Genomic DNA, 19609 nt, shown 5'->3' on the forward strand with positions numbered 1-19609 from the left:
TCCACTGGATAGTGACAGCTGCCAAGGTATGAAAAATCACTGTTGCTTCTACATTGATAAAGTTTGATCATAAAGTTACTGGTCCCCTCCCTCATGTCAAACACTAGGATTCATTATTAAGGGGACAAGGTGACATCACCTTAACTTGATTTTAATACACCAATGGTAACATGGCGTGTTTGCAGAGGGCTGTCGTTTATATAGCTAGACAGCTACTCTACTGGTTAGTAGTGCTGAGTGATTAGTGTTATTTGAATACACCAATGGTAACACAATATACTCTTATCTAATTTAAATAAGTACCGCCTTGTAACCAACATCAGAGAAGGCGTGTTGCAGAGGGGTGTGGTTTATATAGCTAGATAGCTACTCTACTGGTGCCAAAATTTGACTGTAGGGTGTCAGCAAATATAATTCAAAGTTTACCCTATTTATCTATGGTAAAGATACTTATATGTTTCCCCTTTCATCTGTGTCTGGTGTTAGCTAGTTACTGGCTAGCTAGGTCTTCATCTGTGTCTGGTGTTAGCTTAAGTTTGCTGCTTCAGTGTTTTTAGATATTTTTGTCAGATGTTACTATGGTATACTGAAATATAATTACAAGCATTCCATAAGTGTCAAAGGCTTTTATTGACAATTACATGAAGTTTATGCGAAGAGTCAATATTTGCAGTGTTGACCCTTCTTTTTCAAGACCTCTGCAATCCACCCTGGCATGCTGTCAATTAACTTCTGGGCCACATCCTGACTGATGGCAGCCCATTCTTGTGTAATCAATGCTTGGAGTTTGTCAAAATGTGTGGGTTTTTGTTTGTCCACCCGCCTCTTGAAGATTGACCACAAGTTCTCAATGGGATTAAGGTCTGGGGAGTTTCCTGGCCATAGACCCAAAATGTCTATGTTTTGTTCCCCGAGCCACTTAGTTATCACTTTTGCCTTATGGCAAGGTGCTCCATCATGTTGGAAAAGGCATTGTTCGTCACCAAACTGTTCTTGGATGGTTGGGAGAAGTTGCTCTCGGAGGATGTGTTGGTACCATTCTTTATTCATGTCTGTGTTCTTAGGCAAAATTGTGAGTGAGCCCACTCCCTTGGCTGAGAAGCAACCCCACACATGAATGGTCTCAGGATGCTTTACTGTTGGCATGACACAGGACTGATGGTAGCGCTCACCTTGTCTTCTTTGGACAAGCTTTTTTCCGGATGCCCCAAACAATTGCAAAGGGGATTCATCCGAGAAAATGACTTTACCCCAGTCCTCAGCAGTCCAATCCCTGTACCTTTTGCAGAATATCAGTCTGTCCCTGATGTTTTTCCTGGAGAGAAGTGGCTTCCTCGCAGCCCTTCTTGACACCAGGCCATCTTCCAAAAGTCTTCGCCTCACTGTGCGTGCAGATGCACTCACACCTGCCTGCTGCCATTCCTGAGCAAGCTCTGCACTGGTGGTGCCCCGATCCCGCAGCTGAATCAACTTTAGGAGACGGTCCTGGCGCTTGCTGGACTTTCTTGGGCGCCCTGAAGCCTTCTTCACAACAATTGAACCTCTCTCCTTGAAGTTCTTGATGATCCGATAAATGGTTGATTTAGGTGCAATCTTACTAGCAGCAATATACTTGCCTGTGAAGCCCTTTTGTGCAAAGCAATGATGACGGCATGTGTTTCCTTGCAGGTAACCATGGTTAACAGAGGAAGAACAATGATTTCAAGCACCACCCTCCTTTAAAAGCTTCCAGTCTGTTATTCTAACTCAATCAGCATGACAGAGTGATCTCCAGCCTTGTCCTCGTCAACACTCTCACCTGTGTTTACGAGAGAATCACTGACATGATGGCAGCTGGTCCTTTTGTGGCAGGGCTGTAATGCAGTGGAAATGTGTTTTGGGGATTAAGTTCATTTTCATGGCAAAGAGGGACTTTGCAATTAATTGCAATTCATCTGATCACTCTTCATAACATTCTGGAGTATATGCAAATTGCCATCATAAAAACTGAGGCAGCAGACTTTGTGAAAATTAATATTTGTGTAATTCTCAAAACTTTTGACCACGACCAAAGCAGATATTCCCCAGGTGTAGTATGGAGGAGAGGATGGCCTAGACTGTGGAGATCTGGTCAGCATGTCGACCAATCGAACAACAACAGGAAGTCCTGTTTGTCCAGCTTCCCCTTCAGCTGACAGGACCCGCCCTGACAGAGACGGGGACGGTCGAGGAGTCTATTCAGCTTGACTGACATCAGTGTCCCTCATTCCTGGTCCAAGGAACACCTCCCACTGAGCACACTGGTTGAATCAACGTTGTTTCCACGTCATGTCAACAAAATGATGGTGGAATAGACGTTGAATTGATGTCTGTGCCCAGTGGGCTGGGATATGAAGGGTTTTTCCCCAGCCCAGTATAAACCTGACTCTACTAATTGAGGTAGTAGTATATCTCTGCTCCTGTTTACATGGTAGTTCCTCTCCTCGTTGGTCTGATGACAATACAGTAAAAGTCTGGTGAACCATGAGTAAAGTCTCTGACTCGGTACAGACACAGGGTAGGGACAATAAGCTCCCAATCGTCTCACACGAAAACCTCACCTGGAAGACAACGCGTGACTTCTCAAGGAAGTACTTTGACATTGAAGTCCCCACCACCACACCAGTGTCGACCAATGAAATGATAGAAATCAATGTTTTCTCCTGTTTTATGCCAATTGAACGCAACCTTGTTTATCTACAGGGCGAATGAGGAGAAATTACTTAGTGGAGAATGTCAATGTGAAGGTATTTGCCAAAGCGACTGGAGTTGTTGTTGAGGATGGTCTTGGCATTACCAAAACGCTCTAGGATCGGCAGCACCTCCATGGGCTGTCTGAGGCAGTGGACTATCCGCTTGGTGGCCTCAGTCTTACCTCATCCACTCTGACCACTGTAGAAAGACGCAACACACATAAATACAGCTGTAGACTCGAGGACAGAACAATACCATACTCTAAAGAGAAAAGGAGAACAGGAAAGAGAGAAAGAAAGAAAGAGGGAAAGAGATAAATAAATAAATAGAAAGAAAGAGAGAGAAAGAGAGAGAAAGAGAGAAAGAAAGAAAGAAAGTGTCACGACTTCCTCCGAAGCTGCCTCCTCTCCTGGTTCGGGCAGGCTTCGGTGTTCGTCGTCACCGGCCTTCTAGCCACTGACGCTCCTCATCTTATCATTCCATTTGTCTTGTCTTGTCAATTACACACACCTGGTTCATATCCCCTCATTAGTCCATGTATAAGTGTTCCCTCTGCCCCCTTTGTCCTTGTGGGTGATTGTTATTTGTGAGAGTAGTGTAGCTCGGTGGAGCTACTCTCCCTTTGTATTGCCGGGGTAGAGATTCCCCCTGTGCCTGTATATTGTTGGAGTATCCCGTACCGTGTATTGCCAGGGTAGATCGTTTCCCCTGTGCCTGTTTTCGTGTGTCGCTATCCAGCGCATTTGTGTACGACGGAATAAACTCTGTATTCTGTGATTTACCCTCCTGCGTCTGACTCCTTCTATCACACTCATCACAGAAAGAGGGAAAGAAAGCGAGAGAGAAATAAAGAAAGAGAGAAAGAGAGGCCGGTGACAATGCACTGTTCTTGTGGTGAGCTCTGAGATTGGCTGAAGGCTGCATCAGCGATGGCATAGACATGACTGCACCTATGCAGAAACATCCACAGACCTGCATTAGCAAAAGGAGGGTTCCCTTGGCATTCCTCTCTGTTTGTTCCTCTGCCGTTACTCAGATTGGTGACATAGTAACAGTGTGGCAAGGCAGCTGCTACTCTTCCTGAGGTCCAGCAAAATTAAGGCAGTTATTACATTTAAAAAAAACATCATAATACATTTCACAACACATGAAGTGTGTGCCCTCGGGCCACTACTCTACTACCACATATCTACAACACAAAATCCATGTTTACGTTTGTGTGTATAGTGCATTTGTTATCGTGTGTGTATGCATGTCTCTGTGCCTATGTTTGTGTTGCTTCACAGTCCCCGCTGTTTCATAAGGTGTATTTTTATCTGTTCAATAAGTTGTATTTTTACTCTTGATTTACTCCTGAGTTCCACTGCCGTTACTCACGAAGGGTTGTATTGCTGCTCCTTGCCCTTGTGTTGTTGTCGGAGGTCCTCTGTGTAGAGGCTAGGGGGCTTGAAGGGGTTAAATGACAGCAGAATGTTACCTATGTTTGTCAGGGACACAGGGGAACACGAGATGGTTATCTAATATGGCTGTTAGAGAGAGGGAGAGTTGTGATCTACAGCCAGGTCCATAATTATTGGCACCCTTGATTAAGATGAGCAAAAAATACTATTAAATAAATAACACTAAAACTGGTGGTTCTATGGTCAGATAACATGTTTTTATCAAGGGTGCCAATAATTATGGACCTGACTGTACATGGTTATATATATAGAGAGAGAGAGCGAGATCGGTCTAAGTTTCAGTTGTGGGGTTACCAACGTAGATGGAGTCGCGGTGAAACCTCTTCTTCAGATTCAGCAGCAGAACGCTCTGGCACACCTCCCTAGAGACAAACACCAGTTAACACAGAGGTGTGGTTGTGTTGGCTGTGCATTGCATTATCTCTCACTCCTACTGTAGCTGGGACAGGTCCTCTACCTCGTCCACCTCCACAGCCAGGTCAGTCCCTGCCATCACTACCTGGGAAAGGTGAGCACAGAACGGGCATGCGTCAGCCACACGCCCCCTCTTCCAGAACCAGGCACAATGGATATCTCATCTCTTCTAACCCATTTACCTTCATTCTATTGCTATCTTCTTGTGCTACTCTGTAACTATAGTTACTCTCTTTTCATTGTCCTCTAACCCTATCCCCCAGCCCCATCACCCCCTCTCCTCCTCAAAGCCCTTCGACTACAGGCAACCAAATACACCTGTATTTATGGTCTGACTGCGATAACTGATATACTGTAGGCCTGAATCAGCATTTCTTTGTGCTCTGCTCTATTGTATTGGCACTAACTGGAAAACAAATAAACTAGTAGAGGTCTCTGATATGGGTTTTAGTCAGTACACACTGATTGACAGCGAATAGGCTCTGTGTTACATATCGAACCTGCATTAGGAGTTACATTGACTTCAACGGTTTGCGCCTCCAGATATTTCAATGGAAAACCTAAGAAAATGATGGCTTTTCAAATTATGAATTTTCCTCGCATCATTCAACAACGGTACCTTTGTCAGGTGAAGTAAGCCATTTTCCTGTACATTGGGCGTTAATCAATGGGTGGTAGTTGTTTCTAATACCTTTGTGCTGTTGAGGGGGCTCTCCAGCATGTCCTGAGCAGGTTCCCCAGACTGGCAGGGTCCTCCCCCGTCCTGGCCTGGTCCCCATCCTCATGTCCACCTAGTGGGGCAGGAGGGTATCCGCTCGCAGCCAGTCCTGAGGGTAGGGCGGGTTGGGACGGTAGTGGGGTTTTGGCTATGTCTTGATAACTGAGTGAGCCTTATACATAACCAGCCTGTGAGGTTTTCTGTGAGCTATTATCATGATAAAGGAAACAATCAAATTCATTATCATTCGTAACCTTGAACACACTTTACTGTGTAAAACTGTGATATAAATTATCATATCATCTAGCCCAGTGCACCTCAGGTGGGCCAATAGGGTACAGCCCCTCCTCTCCCATCAGCTGGGCCACCTCTCGATCAGCCTCGTCCTCATAGTACGACCCCACGACCCCACGACCCTAGACCCAGCTCCTGTCTCCCTCTTTGGGACTGTAGCTCCATGGCTTGGTTCCTACTCCTATTTATTTTTTGTGTACTTTTTACCCCTTTTTCGTGATATCCAATTGGTAGTTACAGTCTTGTCCCATCGCTGCATCTCCCTACGGACTCGGGAGAGGCGAAGGTTGAGAGCCATGCGTCCTCCGAAATGCGACCCTGACAAGCCGCACTGCTCTTGACACACTGCTCGCTTAACCCGGAAGCAAACCGCACCAATGTGTCGGAGGAAACACCGTACAGCTAGCAACCGAAGTCAGCATGCATGCGCACGGCCGCCACAAGGAGTCGTTAGAGCGCGATGGGACAAGGACATCCCAGCCGGCCAAACCCTCCCCTAACCCGGACGATGCTGGGCCAATTGTGAGCTGCCTCATGGGTCTCCCGGTCACAGCCGGCTGCGACACAGCCAGGGATTGAACCTGGATCTGTAGTGACGCCTCTGCGATGCTCAGGAGGCCCCCTACTCCTATTTCACCACTACAGAGAGGCTTGGTCAGTTTGTTTGAGTTGGCCGTTGCCCATTTTTCCCCTGGCTGCCTTCCAGGATGCTGACACCAACATTGCCTTAAATTGTCGCCTCACTTTTTCTGTCCTCATTGCTGGTGTCTGCTCTCTGTGCTGCTGTGCTCCCGCTTGTACTTCCAGTCCTCCTCGGCTCTGCTGCTGATCCAGGAACAGGCTTCTTGATGGTCTTGAGGAGGGTGAGGTCTGGTTCCAGCAGGCTGGAATGGCTGGGCAGGTTGTGTTGGCAGAATTCCTTTGGCCTTGCCCATGCCCAAGCCAGCGGGAGACACCAATGGCCTGGGTCACTGCTTTCAGTTTACTCCTCAGGTTGAACCCTTTGGGCATCTTCCCCCTGATCCAGCCCGAGACATGGCGTAGAGTCGTCACGCTTTTCCTACGAGCGATGAGACGGCCCGTGGGTTTGGCTGAGACTGCATCTGTAGACCAGGCTGTAGCTGCTTCCTCTCTAGGCTTTTGCCAGCAGCTTACTGGTCCTGTATCGAACAGACGCCATCTTGACTCTGCCCATGATCAGGCCAATGTTTTTCCTGTTTCCCCTGTTTGGCTTCTTTTCATTCGCCATCTTGTTGTTCCTCTTTCGCTCATTCCTGTTCTCCTTGGCCAGATCTTTTCCTTTTGCTTTCAGCACCATCATCCATCATCAGCCTTCAGCCTTTAGATGAAGTTGAGGTAGCTTCATCCTCCTGCGTCTCCACTGGGGAAGAAGAAGCATCGTTGTCTTTGATTGAGGTTTTTCTTTGTTTGGCTAGCTTCAGGGTCTGGTCCTTGTGTTTTGCAGCGTCAGCCTTGCTAAGGGAAACAGCTTTCAGAGTCTGTGCTTCTTCCTCTGCTCGACTGGCTTCCTGTTTCCCTTTCTTTTTCTCTGCTTTCATGGGTTTCTATGGTGTCACGGGTTTGTCAGCCATCTTGGATTTCAGACCCCTGCTTGGGCAGGGACGCTGGTAGTCAAACTGAGTTGTGGTACGGCGGCAGCTTTCTTTGGCAACTCTCTTTTCCTTGAAGTTACCTTCTCAGATTCATGTCCATCGCTGGTCACAGCCTCTGATTCTTCCTCTTCCCCCTTCTCGTCCTCTTCCTCACTACTGACTGGATTCTCTTTAGGTTCCCCTCATTTCCTGATTTGCAATTTCTCTGTAGGTTCCTCCTCCGATTCATGGTCTACCTGCCCCTCTGTGCTTCTCTCTGTGTCTGACACCACAACCTCCTCTTCGCTGCTCTCCTCTGTCGTCTCCTCATTACAAACTGGCTCCTCTTCGCTCTCCTCCACTGAGCGCTCTCCCTTGCTCTCAGATTCCTCAGTCTCCTCCCCGTTTTCACTCACTATGACAGCTATCTTTTTTTTTTGTACAGTCTTTGCTAAGCTAGGTGTTATAGGTGTAGGTGTTATAGGTGTAGGTGTTATAGGTGTAGGCGTTATAGGTGTAGGCGTTATAGGTGTAGGCGTTATAGGTGTAGGCGTTATAGGTGTAGGCGTTATAGGTGTAGGTGTTATAGGTGTAGGTGTTATAGGTGTAGGTAGGTGTTATAGGTGTAGGTAGGTGTTATAGGTGTAGGTGTTATAGGTGTAGGTGTTATAGGTGTAGGTGTTATAGGTGTAGGTGTGTCTCCCCTCCCACCTTTGGTTGGGGGTGTTTTTTTGATCCAGGTTTAGATCTGATAGCTTTATTTATCCCGCCTTTAGCAGTCATCCTTTTCTTCTGAGAGGATGATCTAGCATTCAGACTTTTTCACTGTTTTCGATCTGATGTTCTTTGGACGGCTCTTTCCCTTTCTTGCTACTCTTCTTCTTCTTTGTTCCTCTCTACTTCCTTTGACCTCTTTTTATTGCCCTTTCCTACCTTTCCATTGGTGACTGCGGGGGGGGGGGGGGGGGGGGGGGGGGGGTTGTTTTCTCTTGTTCTCCCAGGTCGGCTTTCTTCCTTTGTTTCTTTCCGGTGTCTGTTTTCTTCTCTCTCCCACCTTTAATTTTTTTTACAGGTGAAATGTCAAGCTTTTATTCCTCTTTTGTTTGAATAAAATGATTACCTGCAGATGCAGAGTGGGAACATAACTACAGACAATATGGTAAAGAAGATAAGTTCAAGTTACCCAGCACAGGAATGAATAACAAAGTATGGGAGATAAATATATACTGAACAAAAATATAAATGCAACATGCAACAATTTCAAGACTTTACTGAGTTACAGTTCATATAAGGAAATCAGTCAATTGAAATAAATTAATTAGGCCCTAATCTATGGATTTCACATGACTGGGCAGATGCACAGCCATGGGTGGGCCTGGCCCAGCCAATCTGAATTAGTTTTACCCACAAAAGGGCTTTATTACAGACATAAATACTCGTCAGTTTCGTTAGCTGTTCGGGTGGCTGGTCTCAGACGATCCTGCAGGTGAAGAACCCGGATCTTATGTCTCTCCTTTCAGTAAAACCTTCCAACTTGCCTCAGAGAAGGAATCACTCAGGCGCTCACACACATACATGTTTAGATAACTTCATAAATAGATGCAAGGGCACCAGGTCATGTAACAAGCTTGTCAACCAGAGTCAGTCAGCATTAGGACAGTTTCAGACATTTTACACCATGATCCCGATGGCCACTTGACACACAGGCCGTAGGTTAGACACACAGCTAAGCTACTGACCCCATTATCTACGGTATCACAAAAGTACTATCATAGTTCTATTGTATTAGCAGACAACATAGGACTTGCTATGGCTAACTACCACAGACAAAAATAACTTCAGGTTTTTGTTATTCAGTTGATGTTCACTAACATTTAAATAATTTTGAACATAGCAAAAAAAAAAGCCATTGTAACATCCTACATGGCTATAAATGAAAAAGAAGGTTTGAAAAGAAGGTTGACGACATCCGATCCTCGTTTGTTAAGTCTAATAACACTGCTGGTCCTGCTCACACTGCCCTACCCTATGCTTTGACTTCTTTCTCCCCTCTCTCTCCAGATAAAATCCTGCGACTTGTGACTGCAGGCCGCCCAACAACCTGCCCGCTTGACCCCATCCCCTCCTCCCTTCTCCAGACCATCTCCGGTGACCTTCTCCCCTACCTCACCTCGCTGATCAACTCATCCTTGACCGCTGGCCATGTCCCTTCCGTCTTCAAGAGAGCGAGAGTTGCTCCCCTTCTCAAAAAACCAACACTCGACCCCACTGATGTCAACAACTACAGACCAGTATCCCTTCTTTCTTTTCTTTCCAAAACTATTGAGCGTGCCGTCTTTAGCCAACTCTCTTGCTATCTCTCTCAGAATGACCTTCTTGATCCAAACCAATCAGGTTTCAGGACTGGTCATTCAACTGAGACTGCTCTTCTCTGTGTCACGGAGACTCTCCGCACTGCTAAAGCTAACTCTCTCTCCTCTGCTCTTGTCCTTCTAGACCTGTCTGCTGCCTTTGATACTGTGAACCATCAGATCCTCCTCTCCACCCTCTCCGAGATGGGCATCTCCGGCGCGGCTCACTCCTGGATTGCGTCCTACCTGACCGGTCGCTCCTACCAAGTGGCGTGGCGGGAAGCTGTCTCCGCACCACGTGCTCTCACCACTGGTGTCCCCCAGGGATCGGTTCTGGGCCCTCTCCTTTTCTCCCTATACACCAAGTCACTTGGCTCTGTCATATCCTCACATGGTCTCTCCTATCATTGCTACGCTGACGATACACAACTAATCTTCTCCTTTCCCCCTTCTGATAACCAGGTGGCGAATCGCATCTCTGCATGTCTGGCAGACATATCAGTATGGATGACGGATCACCACCTCAAGCTGAACCCTGGCAAGACGGAGCTGCTCTTCCTCCCGGGGAAGGACTGCCCGTTCCATGATCTCGCCATCACGGTTGACAACTCCGCTGTGTCCTCCTCCCAGAGTGCGAAGAGCCTAGGCGTGACCCTGGACAACACCCTGTCGTTCTCCGCCAACATCAAGGCGGTGACCCGCTCCTGCAGGTTCATGCTCTACAACATTCGGAGAGTGCGACCCTGCCTTACACAGGAAGCGGCGCAGGTCCTGGTCCAGGCACTTGTCATCTCCCGTCTGGACTACTGCAACTCGCTGTTGGCTGGGCTCCCTGCCTGTGCCATTAAACCCCTACAACTCATCCAGAATGCCGCAGCCCGTCTGGTGTTCAACCTTCCCAAGTTCTCTCACGTCACCCCCCTCCTCCGCACACTCCACTGGCTTCCAGTTGAAGCTCGCATCCGCTACAAGACCATGGTGCTTGCCTATGGAGCAGTGAGGGGAACGGCACCTCTGTACCTTCAGGCTCTGATCAGTCCCTACACCCAAACGAGGACATTGCGTTCATCCACCTCTGGCCTGCTGGCTCCCCTTCCTCTGCGGAAGCATAGCTCCCGCTCAGCCCAGTCAAAACTGTTCGCTGCTCTGGCACCCCAATGGTGGAACAAGCTCCCTCATGACGCCAGGACAGCGGAGTCACTCACCACCTTCCGGAGACATTTGAAACCCCACCTCTTTAAGGAATACCTGGGATAGGATAAAGTATTCCTTCTAACCCCCCCCCCCCCCCCCCCCCCCCCCCCCCCAAATTGTAAAGTGGTTATCCCACTGGCTATAGGGTGAACGCACCAATTTGTGAGTCGCTCTGGCTAAGAGCGTCTGCTAAATGACATTAATGTGCCCTTGAGCAAGGCACTTAACCCTAATTGCTCCTGTAAGTCGCTCTGGTTAAGAGCGTCTGCTAAATGACTAAAATGTAAATGTAAAATAAATGTTTGGATCTCAGCTTGATAAAGTAACACTAGCTGTAGATTGATCTAAATTATGTGCCATCTCTATAGCTATTCATATTGGGCAGCTGGTGAACGAGGGAGAAGAAAGATGAGAGCAGGTGTGTGGCGAGATTGACAATAGGTGATGACAAACAAGGGAGAGATTGAGAGAATGAAAGAGAGCAGTGCATTCTCTTGGAAAGAATGATTCCATTAGTGCTCTGGAATGCACGGGCTAAGCTCGCCTTCCACCCCCCCCCTCTTCTTCACAGTAAATTCATATCACCTTTTTCAGTTGAAGAGCATTATATTATAGCTAATCTACTAAAACAAAATAATATGCAACTGAAAAGGTTTTACTTATGGACCAGGTAACGGCATGTCAACAATATGAAAAGGCATTGTATTGGCTACATGAGTGTACAATATGCTCTAAACAGCACATTCTGGCAGAGATCATCATAGTCCATATGGGCCAAGGTGCTTTCTGTCATGTTTGAACAGACAATTAATACATTCTCCCTTTTGCCACCAATAGAGAGTGAGGTGTTGAGCTGCCTGGTCTTTGAGGGCAGTCCTATTGGAGAGGTTACGTTTCACCAAAGCGATTGTGGCCCAGGCACTTAGTGAACAAAGCACTGCTCCATAATGGATTATTAAAACTCTTGGCTGTGCTTGTATGAAAACAGATTCCTCCTTTATCCACTTGACCGGCCAGCACCAAACTCACGAGGCTCAGGATATACCCTCAGGCCATAGCCATCAGATGTACAGTGGGGAGAACAAGTATTTGATACACTGCCGATATTGCAGGTTTTCCTACTTACAAAGCATGTAGAGGTCTGTAATTTGTATCATAGGTACACTTCAACTGTGAGAGACGGAATCTAAAACAAAAATCCAGAAAATCACATTGTATGATTTTTAAGTAATTGATTTTCATTTTATTGCATGACATAAGTATTTGATACATCAGAAAAGCAGAACTTAATGTTTGGTACAGAAACCTTTGTTTGCAATTACAGAGATCATACGTTTCCTGTAGGTCTTGACCAGGTTTGCACACACTGCAGCAGGGATTTTGGCCCACTTTTCCATACAGACCTTCTCCAGATCCTTCAGGTTTCGGGGCTGTCGCTGGGCAATACGGACTTTCAGCACCCTCCAAAGATTTTCTATTGGGTTCAGGTCTGGAGACTGGCTAGGCCACTCCAGGACCTTGAGATGCTTCTTACGGAGCCACTCCTTAGTTGCCCTGGCTGTGTGTTTCGGGTCGTTGTCATGCTGGAAGACCCAGCCATGACCCATCTTCAATGCTCTTACTGAGGGAAGGAGGTTGTTGGCCAAGATCTCGCGATACATGGCCCCATTCATCCTCCCCTCAATACGGTGCAGTCGTCCTGTCCCCTTTGCAGAAAAGCATCTCCAAAGAATGATGTTTCCACCTCCATGCTTCACGGTTGGGATGATGTTCTTGGGGTTGTACTCATCCTTCTTCTTCCTCTAAACACGGCGAGTGGAGTTTAGACCAAAAAGCTCTATTTTTGTCTCATCAGACCACATGACCTTCTCCCATTCCTCCTCTGGATCATCCAGATGGTCATTGGCAAACTTCAGACGGGCCTGGAAATGCGCTGGCTTGAGCAGGGGGACCTTGCGTGCGCTGCAGGATTTTAATCCATGACGGCGTAGTGTGTTACTAATGGTTTTCTTTGAGACTGTGGTCCCAGCTCTCTTCAGGTCATTGACCAGGTCCTGCTGTGTAGTTCTGGGCTGATCCCTCACCTTCCTCATGATCATTGATGCCCCACGAGGTGAGATCTTGCATGGAGCCCCAGACCGAGGGTGATTGACCGTCATCTTGAACTTCTTCCATTTTCTAATAATTGCGCCAACAGTTGTTGCCTTCTCACCAAGCTGCTTACCTATTGTCCTGTAGCCCATCCCAGCCTGTGCAGGTCTACAATTTTATCCCTGATGTCTTTACACAGCTCTCTGGTCTTGGCCATTGTGGAGAGGTTGGAGTCTGTTTGATTGAGTGTGTGGACAGGTGTCTTTTATACAGGTAACGAGTTCAAACAGGTGCAGTTAATACAGGTAATGAGTGGAGAACAGGAGGGCTTCTTAAAGAAAAACTAACAGGTCTGTGAGAGCCGGAATTCTTACTGGTTGGTAGGTGATCAAATACTTATGTCATGCAATAAAATGCAAATTAATTACTTAAAAATCATACAATGTGATTTTCTGGATTTTTGTTTTAGATTCCGTCTCTCACAGTTGAAGTGTACCTATGATAAAAATTACAGACCACTACATGCTTTGTAAGTAGGAAAATCGGCAAAATCGGCAGTGTATCAAATACTTGTTCTCCCCACTGTATGTACCTTGTTGTGAATGTTGTGATTGAGGGGAGGACAGTCAGAGCATGGCTTGAACCAGCAACCCTAATGTTCAATCAAGCAGTGAATAAAGTCAAACTTCATAGAAAGGAACAGACATGAACTCGTGAAAAAAAAAACATGTATTCATTTTCCAGCAGGACATTGTAGTGTGAAAGTTAGATTCAAAAATTAGGGTTCTCATACTCAACCATTCACTACAAAAATATATTCTAGAGCAGACCACTAAAATGCTAAAATACCCAGCATTTTGAGAAACAGTACCAAAATATTTCCTTGTAAGATCTGACTATTGCAGACAACCCCCATTAATAAAACAGACCCAACCGTTAACAGGCCTAGAATCATCATATAGCACATATATATTAAACATTTGACTACAATATCTTAATATTACATTCCTAAATTACATTATTCATTGCGGTGTTGAAAAAAAAGGACGTTTACATGATAAAAATTTAAAACCCCCATAGAAAGTTGTTCCCCTAGAAAGTACAACATGGTATGCTACACAGTAGTGGACAAGTACCTACGACAGGTTATAACTTATAACTGGTTATTACACGTTAACGAGCGGACGGTAGGGGCAGGTCAGTTGGCATAAAAACGCTTGGGGAGACATTTACGGCACAGTGGTCTTATATGACTAGTCTGGTAGGCAGATCTGTTTCTGAGTTGGCAAAAGCAAGAACGGAGCCTGTATACACAAGGAGCGCTGATCCAGGACCTGTCCATATTACACAAGGAGCGCTGATCCAGGACCTGTCCATATAATCTTCCAGACATAAAAAGGCTAAACTGATCCTAGAACAGACTGTTGTTCTAGTATCAGGTGTGGATATGGTTTCTGCTCTAGCTACCAGACTGTTGTTCTAGTATCAGGTGTGGATATGGTTTCTGCTCTAGCTACCAGACTGTTGTTCTAGTATCAGGTGTGGATATGGTTTCTGCTCTAGCTACCAGACTGTTGTTCTAGTATCAGGTGTGGATATGGTTTCTGCTCTAGCTACCAGACTGTTGTTCTAGTATCAGGTGTGGATATGGTTTCTGCTCTAGCTACCAGACTGTTGTTCTAGTATCAGGTGTGGTTTAAAATGAACTGTTGTGATTCCACAGATACTCATGTGTTGCTCTCGCTCTCTCACACCAAACAATGTCTTGTCAGCATCAGCAAACAAACTACTACGTCAAAACAGGTCACTTTTTTTTTTAACATTCTTGTTTTCCTTGTACAGTTCCCCCCCCCCCATCCATCCATCTAGATTGTAGATCAAATCAAAACAATACAAAATCACATTAAAATTAAATTACTAATAAAACAGGAATAAAAACATGTCCGTCCGTCCGTCCCTCCTCCCCCTCTCCCCCGTGTCTCTCTCTAAGAGACGAAGGCAAGCGAGGATGTGCTGAGGCAAGGTTGGGATTGGACGAACCAGAGTTCCACAGGTCCGCTTGGGTTCAATGGCGAAAGGCTGAAGGTCGGAAGGCCGTGACTGGGGTCGGGGTGAGGAGAGAGTGGGTGGGTGAGTGAGTAGGGTGTTTTAAATGCAATTATGGCTTGTGTGTGAATGTGTGTGTTAACTAAGTGGCTTTGGATAAGCGCGTCAGCGGAATTACCATATTATCATTACCACCGTGTGGCAGGTGTAGAGGTACTGAGTGTAGGAGGGTATCACAGTAAAGTGGTTGGTCTTTAGGCACAGCCGGTGGTCCCCCTCTCCATCTCTCTCCTCTCTATATGGGCTAGTCTCAGATCACACCCTAGTCCTCATACACTACACCACTCACCCTATATGGGCTTTGCTCAAAAGCAGTGCACTACTTGGGGAATACAGTGCCATTTAGGGTTCAGCCTCTCAGGCTAGGGGTCAGGGGTGAGTCTCTGGGGGCTAGGGGTCATGGTTCAGGGGTCAGTAGTGGCAGTAGTAGTGTTGGCGTAGTTTGCTAGGCAGGAGTCGCTAGGCAGACTCCACGATCATGCCCAGGAGAGGCTGGCTCAGTCTGAGAGCGAGAGAGGCAGAGAGAGAGAGAGGCAGAGAGAGAGAGAGAGGCAGAGAGAGAGAGCGAGAGAGGCAGAGAGAGCGAGGCAGAGAGAGAGAGCGAGAGAGAGGCAGAGAGAGCGAGCGGCAGAGAGGCAGAGAGAGAGAGAGGCAGAGAGAGAGAGAGGCAGAGAGAGGCAGAGAGAGAGAGAGGCAGAGAGAGAGGCAGAGAGAGAGAGGGAGAACAAGAGATGAGCAAAACAAATGAACAACCTCAATGCCATCGTCATAGTAATCATCATCACCATTGTGATACTCATCATACTCCTCTAGACTAATACTGATCCAGACCTGGGTTCAAATACCATTTCAGACCTGGGTTCAAATACCATTTCAAATATCTTAGTTACTTTCACATACATTCAAAATAGATATTCAGTGGCTGAATATTTTTAATGTTTTTGGAAACACACTTGGAAAGTTTTTGAAAAAACTAAAATACACTGACTACAATACAGTACACTCATGCATTTAAGCTAGGTATTTTAAAATAGTATTTAAAAAAATACTAAACAAAAATAAATGCAACATCTAAAGTGTTGGTTCCATGTTTCATGAGCTGAAATAAAAGATCCCAGAAATGTTCCATCTGCACAAAAAACGTATTTGTTCACATCCCTGTTAGTGAGCATTTCTCCATTGCCAAGATAATCCATCAACCTGACAGTTGTGACATATCAAGAAGCTGATTAAACAGCATGATCATTACACAGGTGCACCTTGTGCTGGGACAATAAAAGCACACACTAAAATGTGCAGTTTTGTCACAAAATGCAATGCCACAGATGTCTCAAGTTGAGGGAGCGTGCAATTGGCAGGCTGACTGCAGGAATGTCCACCAGAGATGTTGCCAGAGAATTGAATGTTAATTTCTCTACCATAATCCGCCTCCAACGTTGTTTTAGAGAATTTGGCAGTACGTCCAACCGGCCTCACAACCGCAGACCCCATGTAACCACACCAGCCCAGGACCTCCACATCCGGCTTCTTCACCTGCGGGATCGTCTGAGACCAGCCACCCGGCCAGCTGATAAAACTGAGGAGTATTTCACTCTGTAATAACGCCCTTTTGTGGGGAAAAACTCATTCTAATTGGCTGGGCCTGGCACCCAAGTGGGTGGGCCTATGCCCTCCCAGAACCACCCATGGCTGCACCCCTGCCCAGTCATGTGAAATCCATAGATTAGGGCCTAATTAATTTATTTCAACTAACTGATTTCCTTATATGAACTGAAACTCAGTAAAACCTAGAAATTGTTGGATGTTGCGTTTATATTTTTGTTCAGTATAGTTATAGGTGTTATGTGATGAAATTAGGTGGTCTTCCTTTCTGCTGAGTGGCATTGGTATTGTGGCTTTATGTGATCTCTGGTCACGTTTTCATTCATCTCAGTTAACCCAGAACTAAAAGCTTGCATAATTTGGTCAGATGCTTAGTTATGTTGACGTAGTCTGGCTACATTCGTTTAAATGCCCTGGTGTCATCCTAGTGGGTCTGTCACAGTGAAGCCGCAGGGACAGACTCACAGTTAAAAAAAAAATATATATAAAACATTAATACAAAATGATCACTAAAGTAGTGCACTGGGCTTTTACTAGTCCTGTATTAGCGGACTGATATAGATGCCTTTGGCGCAGGCAAAAAAATATATGTCTCCTCCCCATGGCTGCGCCCCTGTCCAGTCATGTGAAATCCATAGATGAATGAATTTATTTTAATTGACTGATTTCATATGAAGTGTAACTCAGTAAACACGTTGAATGTTGCGTTAATATTTTAGTTCAGTATAGTATTTGAAATAAGTACTTGAAAATACTATTTGGTAGACTATTTGGTTTTTACAAATAACCATTCAAATACTCAAAAGTAAAAGTACTCGTTTTGGGCTGTGTATTCGAAAATACTCACACAGAAAAAGTATTTGAAATACCAGATACTCAAATACACATGTATTTGAAGCCAGGTCTGCACTGATCATATCCAACTCACCTCCATTGGACAGCACCTTGCCTCCAGCGAGAGCACTCTTCACGTTGTTCTCCAGGAATGCCCTGTATCAAACACAAATTAGCACCAACAAAACACATTGGCATGTTAAGAGTTAACAGCATTGGGCCAGTAACTAAAAGGTTGCTGATTCGAAAGCCCGAGCTGACCAGGTGAAAAATCTGTCTGTGCCCTTGAGCAAGGCACTTAACCCTAATTGCTCCTGTAAATCGCTCTGGATAAGAGCGTCTGCTAAATGACTAAAAAGTCACTTGGCTTCAGGGACGAATACTCACGGCTGGTATCCTTCTAGAGATTTCTGGATCTCCTGAAGCACAGCTGTGAAGAACAAACACGTCAGACCTCAGACACACAATGATGATTGACAGTTGCCATGAATTAAGTTGGTCACGATGAAACATGCAATGGTATGGTTATGGATTCCTATGTAGCAGATAGAGCTGATAGTCAGGTGTACTGGATGCCAACAGGACAGTCAAAGTACACACTTCAACGTGGCACAGCTGGCGAAAGCACGGCGCTAGCAACCCCGCAGGGTTCACATACTAAAACGTTGCTGTTGGTTACGGTTAAGTTCTGCTGGTTACTCACTCTCGTCATTCAGCAAAGCATGCTCCATCACACGTCTAGCAGATCGCTCTGAAAACCAACAGCATCGCAGGACGCAGTGAGAACAAACTGTCCTCTTAAAACCACAGGCAGCAAGCTGATCAACAAGCAAACAGGCTGACAGCCTAACAGAGACTGTAAGCGCTTGCTGAAGTACTCAGTTAGGCATAGACGCATGCACGTTTCAGTACTAGTGACATAACTATAGGATTATACTCTAGTTGTTTAAAGTAGCACCAACGGCGTGTGATCTTACCCACGTCGTCGGTGTCCCTCGTAGAATTTCTGGAATGAGAAAAAAAAAGTTCTGTAAAATGTGAAAAGTTACAATTAAGTCAAAAAAAAAAATATGCAGTGCTTCCAAAGTCGATAGTGAAATCCCACTAAAGAGAAACGGTGGGAGTACCTGTGCTCCACAGAGGCCCCGTCAGGCTGTGCCCGAGGCAGGGTGGTGCAGGGTGTCTGGGAGGGCACCTCCACAAGAGAGCGGGGCTCCACCACACAGCGAGCGGACAGAGAGAAACGCTCAAACTCAGACGGAGAGATCAGGTAGAAACCTGAAGAGGAGAAAGACGACAGGAGCGAGGGAGGAATGAAAGCTGTACACATGAAATGGAAAATGCTTGTGTGAGGTCAAATGTGCGTGTCACGCTCTCCGGCCCTACCCTGTCCGTGCTTGGTGAAGACACAGGATGCGATGCCGCTCACGTCCTCTCTGCGGATACAGGGGTACTGGACCTGCAATTTCACCCCGGGCAACGACACCACGTGGAGGTCTCCCTGATTGGTCAGGACGGTGAGGCCGCTCTCACCGTAGTCCTCCGAGCGGCTGCTGCCGAACCAGGCCACGCCCACCCGGCGCACGCGAGAGCCGTCGATGGCGGTGAGCTTCAACTTCATCTTAGCGCTCACCTTCGGCAGGGTGAACACCTGGAGACAGAGATAAACATTCAATTATTCATTTAAGTCTTGGAGGACAAAACATATTCTGTGTTTCTTTATCAACCTGTGGCCAAATAAAGTGTGAGTGGGTAAGGTGTGTGTGTGAGTGAGAGGGGTAGGGTGTGTGAGTGTGTGTGAGTGAGTGGGGTAGGGTGTGTGAGTGAGTGAGTGAGAGTGAGTGGGGTAGGGTGTGAGTGTGTGTGAGTGAGTGAGTGGGGTAGGGTGTGTGAGTGTGTGTGAGTGAGTGGGGTAGGGTGTGTGTGTGTGTGGGTGTGTGAGTGGGGTAGGGTGTGAGTGTGTGTGAGTGAGTGAGTGGGGTAGGGTGTGAGTGTGTGTGAGAGGGGTAGGGTGTGAGTGTGTGTGAGTGAGTGGGGTAGGGTGTGAGTGTGTGTGAGTGAGTGGGGTAGGGTGTGAGTGTGTGTGAGAGGGGTAGGGTGTGAGTGTGTGTGAGTGAGTGAGTGGGGTGTGTGTGAGTGAGAGTGAGTGGGGTGTGTGTGAGTGTGTGGGGTAGGGTGTGTGTGTGAGTGTGTGTGAGTGGGAGGGATAGGGTGTGAGTGGGTGAGTGAGTGGGGTAGGGT

At 46.4% G+C, this 19609-nt stretch overlaps 1 protein-coding gene across 2 annotated transcripts in view; it reads right to left on the reverse strand.

Annotated features, from left to right (window-relative positions):
- Positions 1–13537: 13537 nt before the first annotated feature.
- The window catches only part of LOC311137255 (LLGL scribble cell polarity complex component 2-like), a 38422-nt gene continuing 32350 nt past the window's right edge, over positions 13538–19609 (reverse strand). Inside the window, exons 21-27 of one of the 2 annotated variants that reach the window (XM_084171644.1) lie at positions 18755–19019; positions 18496–18646; positions 18346–18374; positions 18072–18119; positions 17756–17798; positions 17463–17524; positions 13538–15434 (exon numbers count right to left, since the gene is read on the reverse strand). In XM_084171644.1, the coding sequence (XP_084027770.1) occupies positions 15430–15434; positions 17463–17524; positions 17756–17798; positions 18072–18119; positions 18346–18374; positions 18496–18646; positions 18755–19019 (603 nt within the window). In that variant the 3' untranslated portion in view covers positions 13538–15429. The remainder of the gene's footprint in view (positions 15435–17462; positions 17525–17755; positions 17799–18071; positions 18120–18345; positions 18375–18495; positions 18647–18754; positions 19020–19609) is intronic. The other variant, XM_084171645.1, reaches the window with a different exon arrangement.

This window comes from Coregonus lavaretus (assembly GCF_964263955.1).
Source record: "Coregonus lavaretus genome assembly, chromosome: 1".
Classification (NCBI taxonomy): domain Eukaryota; kingdom Metazoa; phylum Chordata; class Actinopteri; order Salmoniformes; family Salmonidae; genus Coregonus; species Coregonus lavaretus.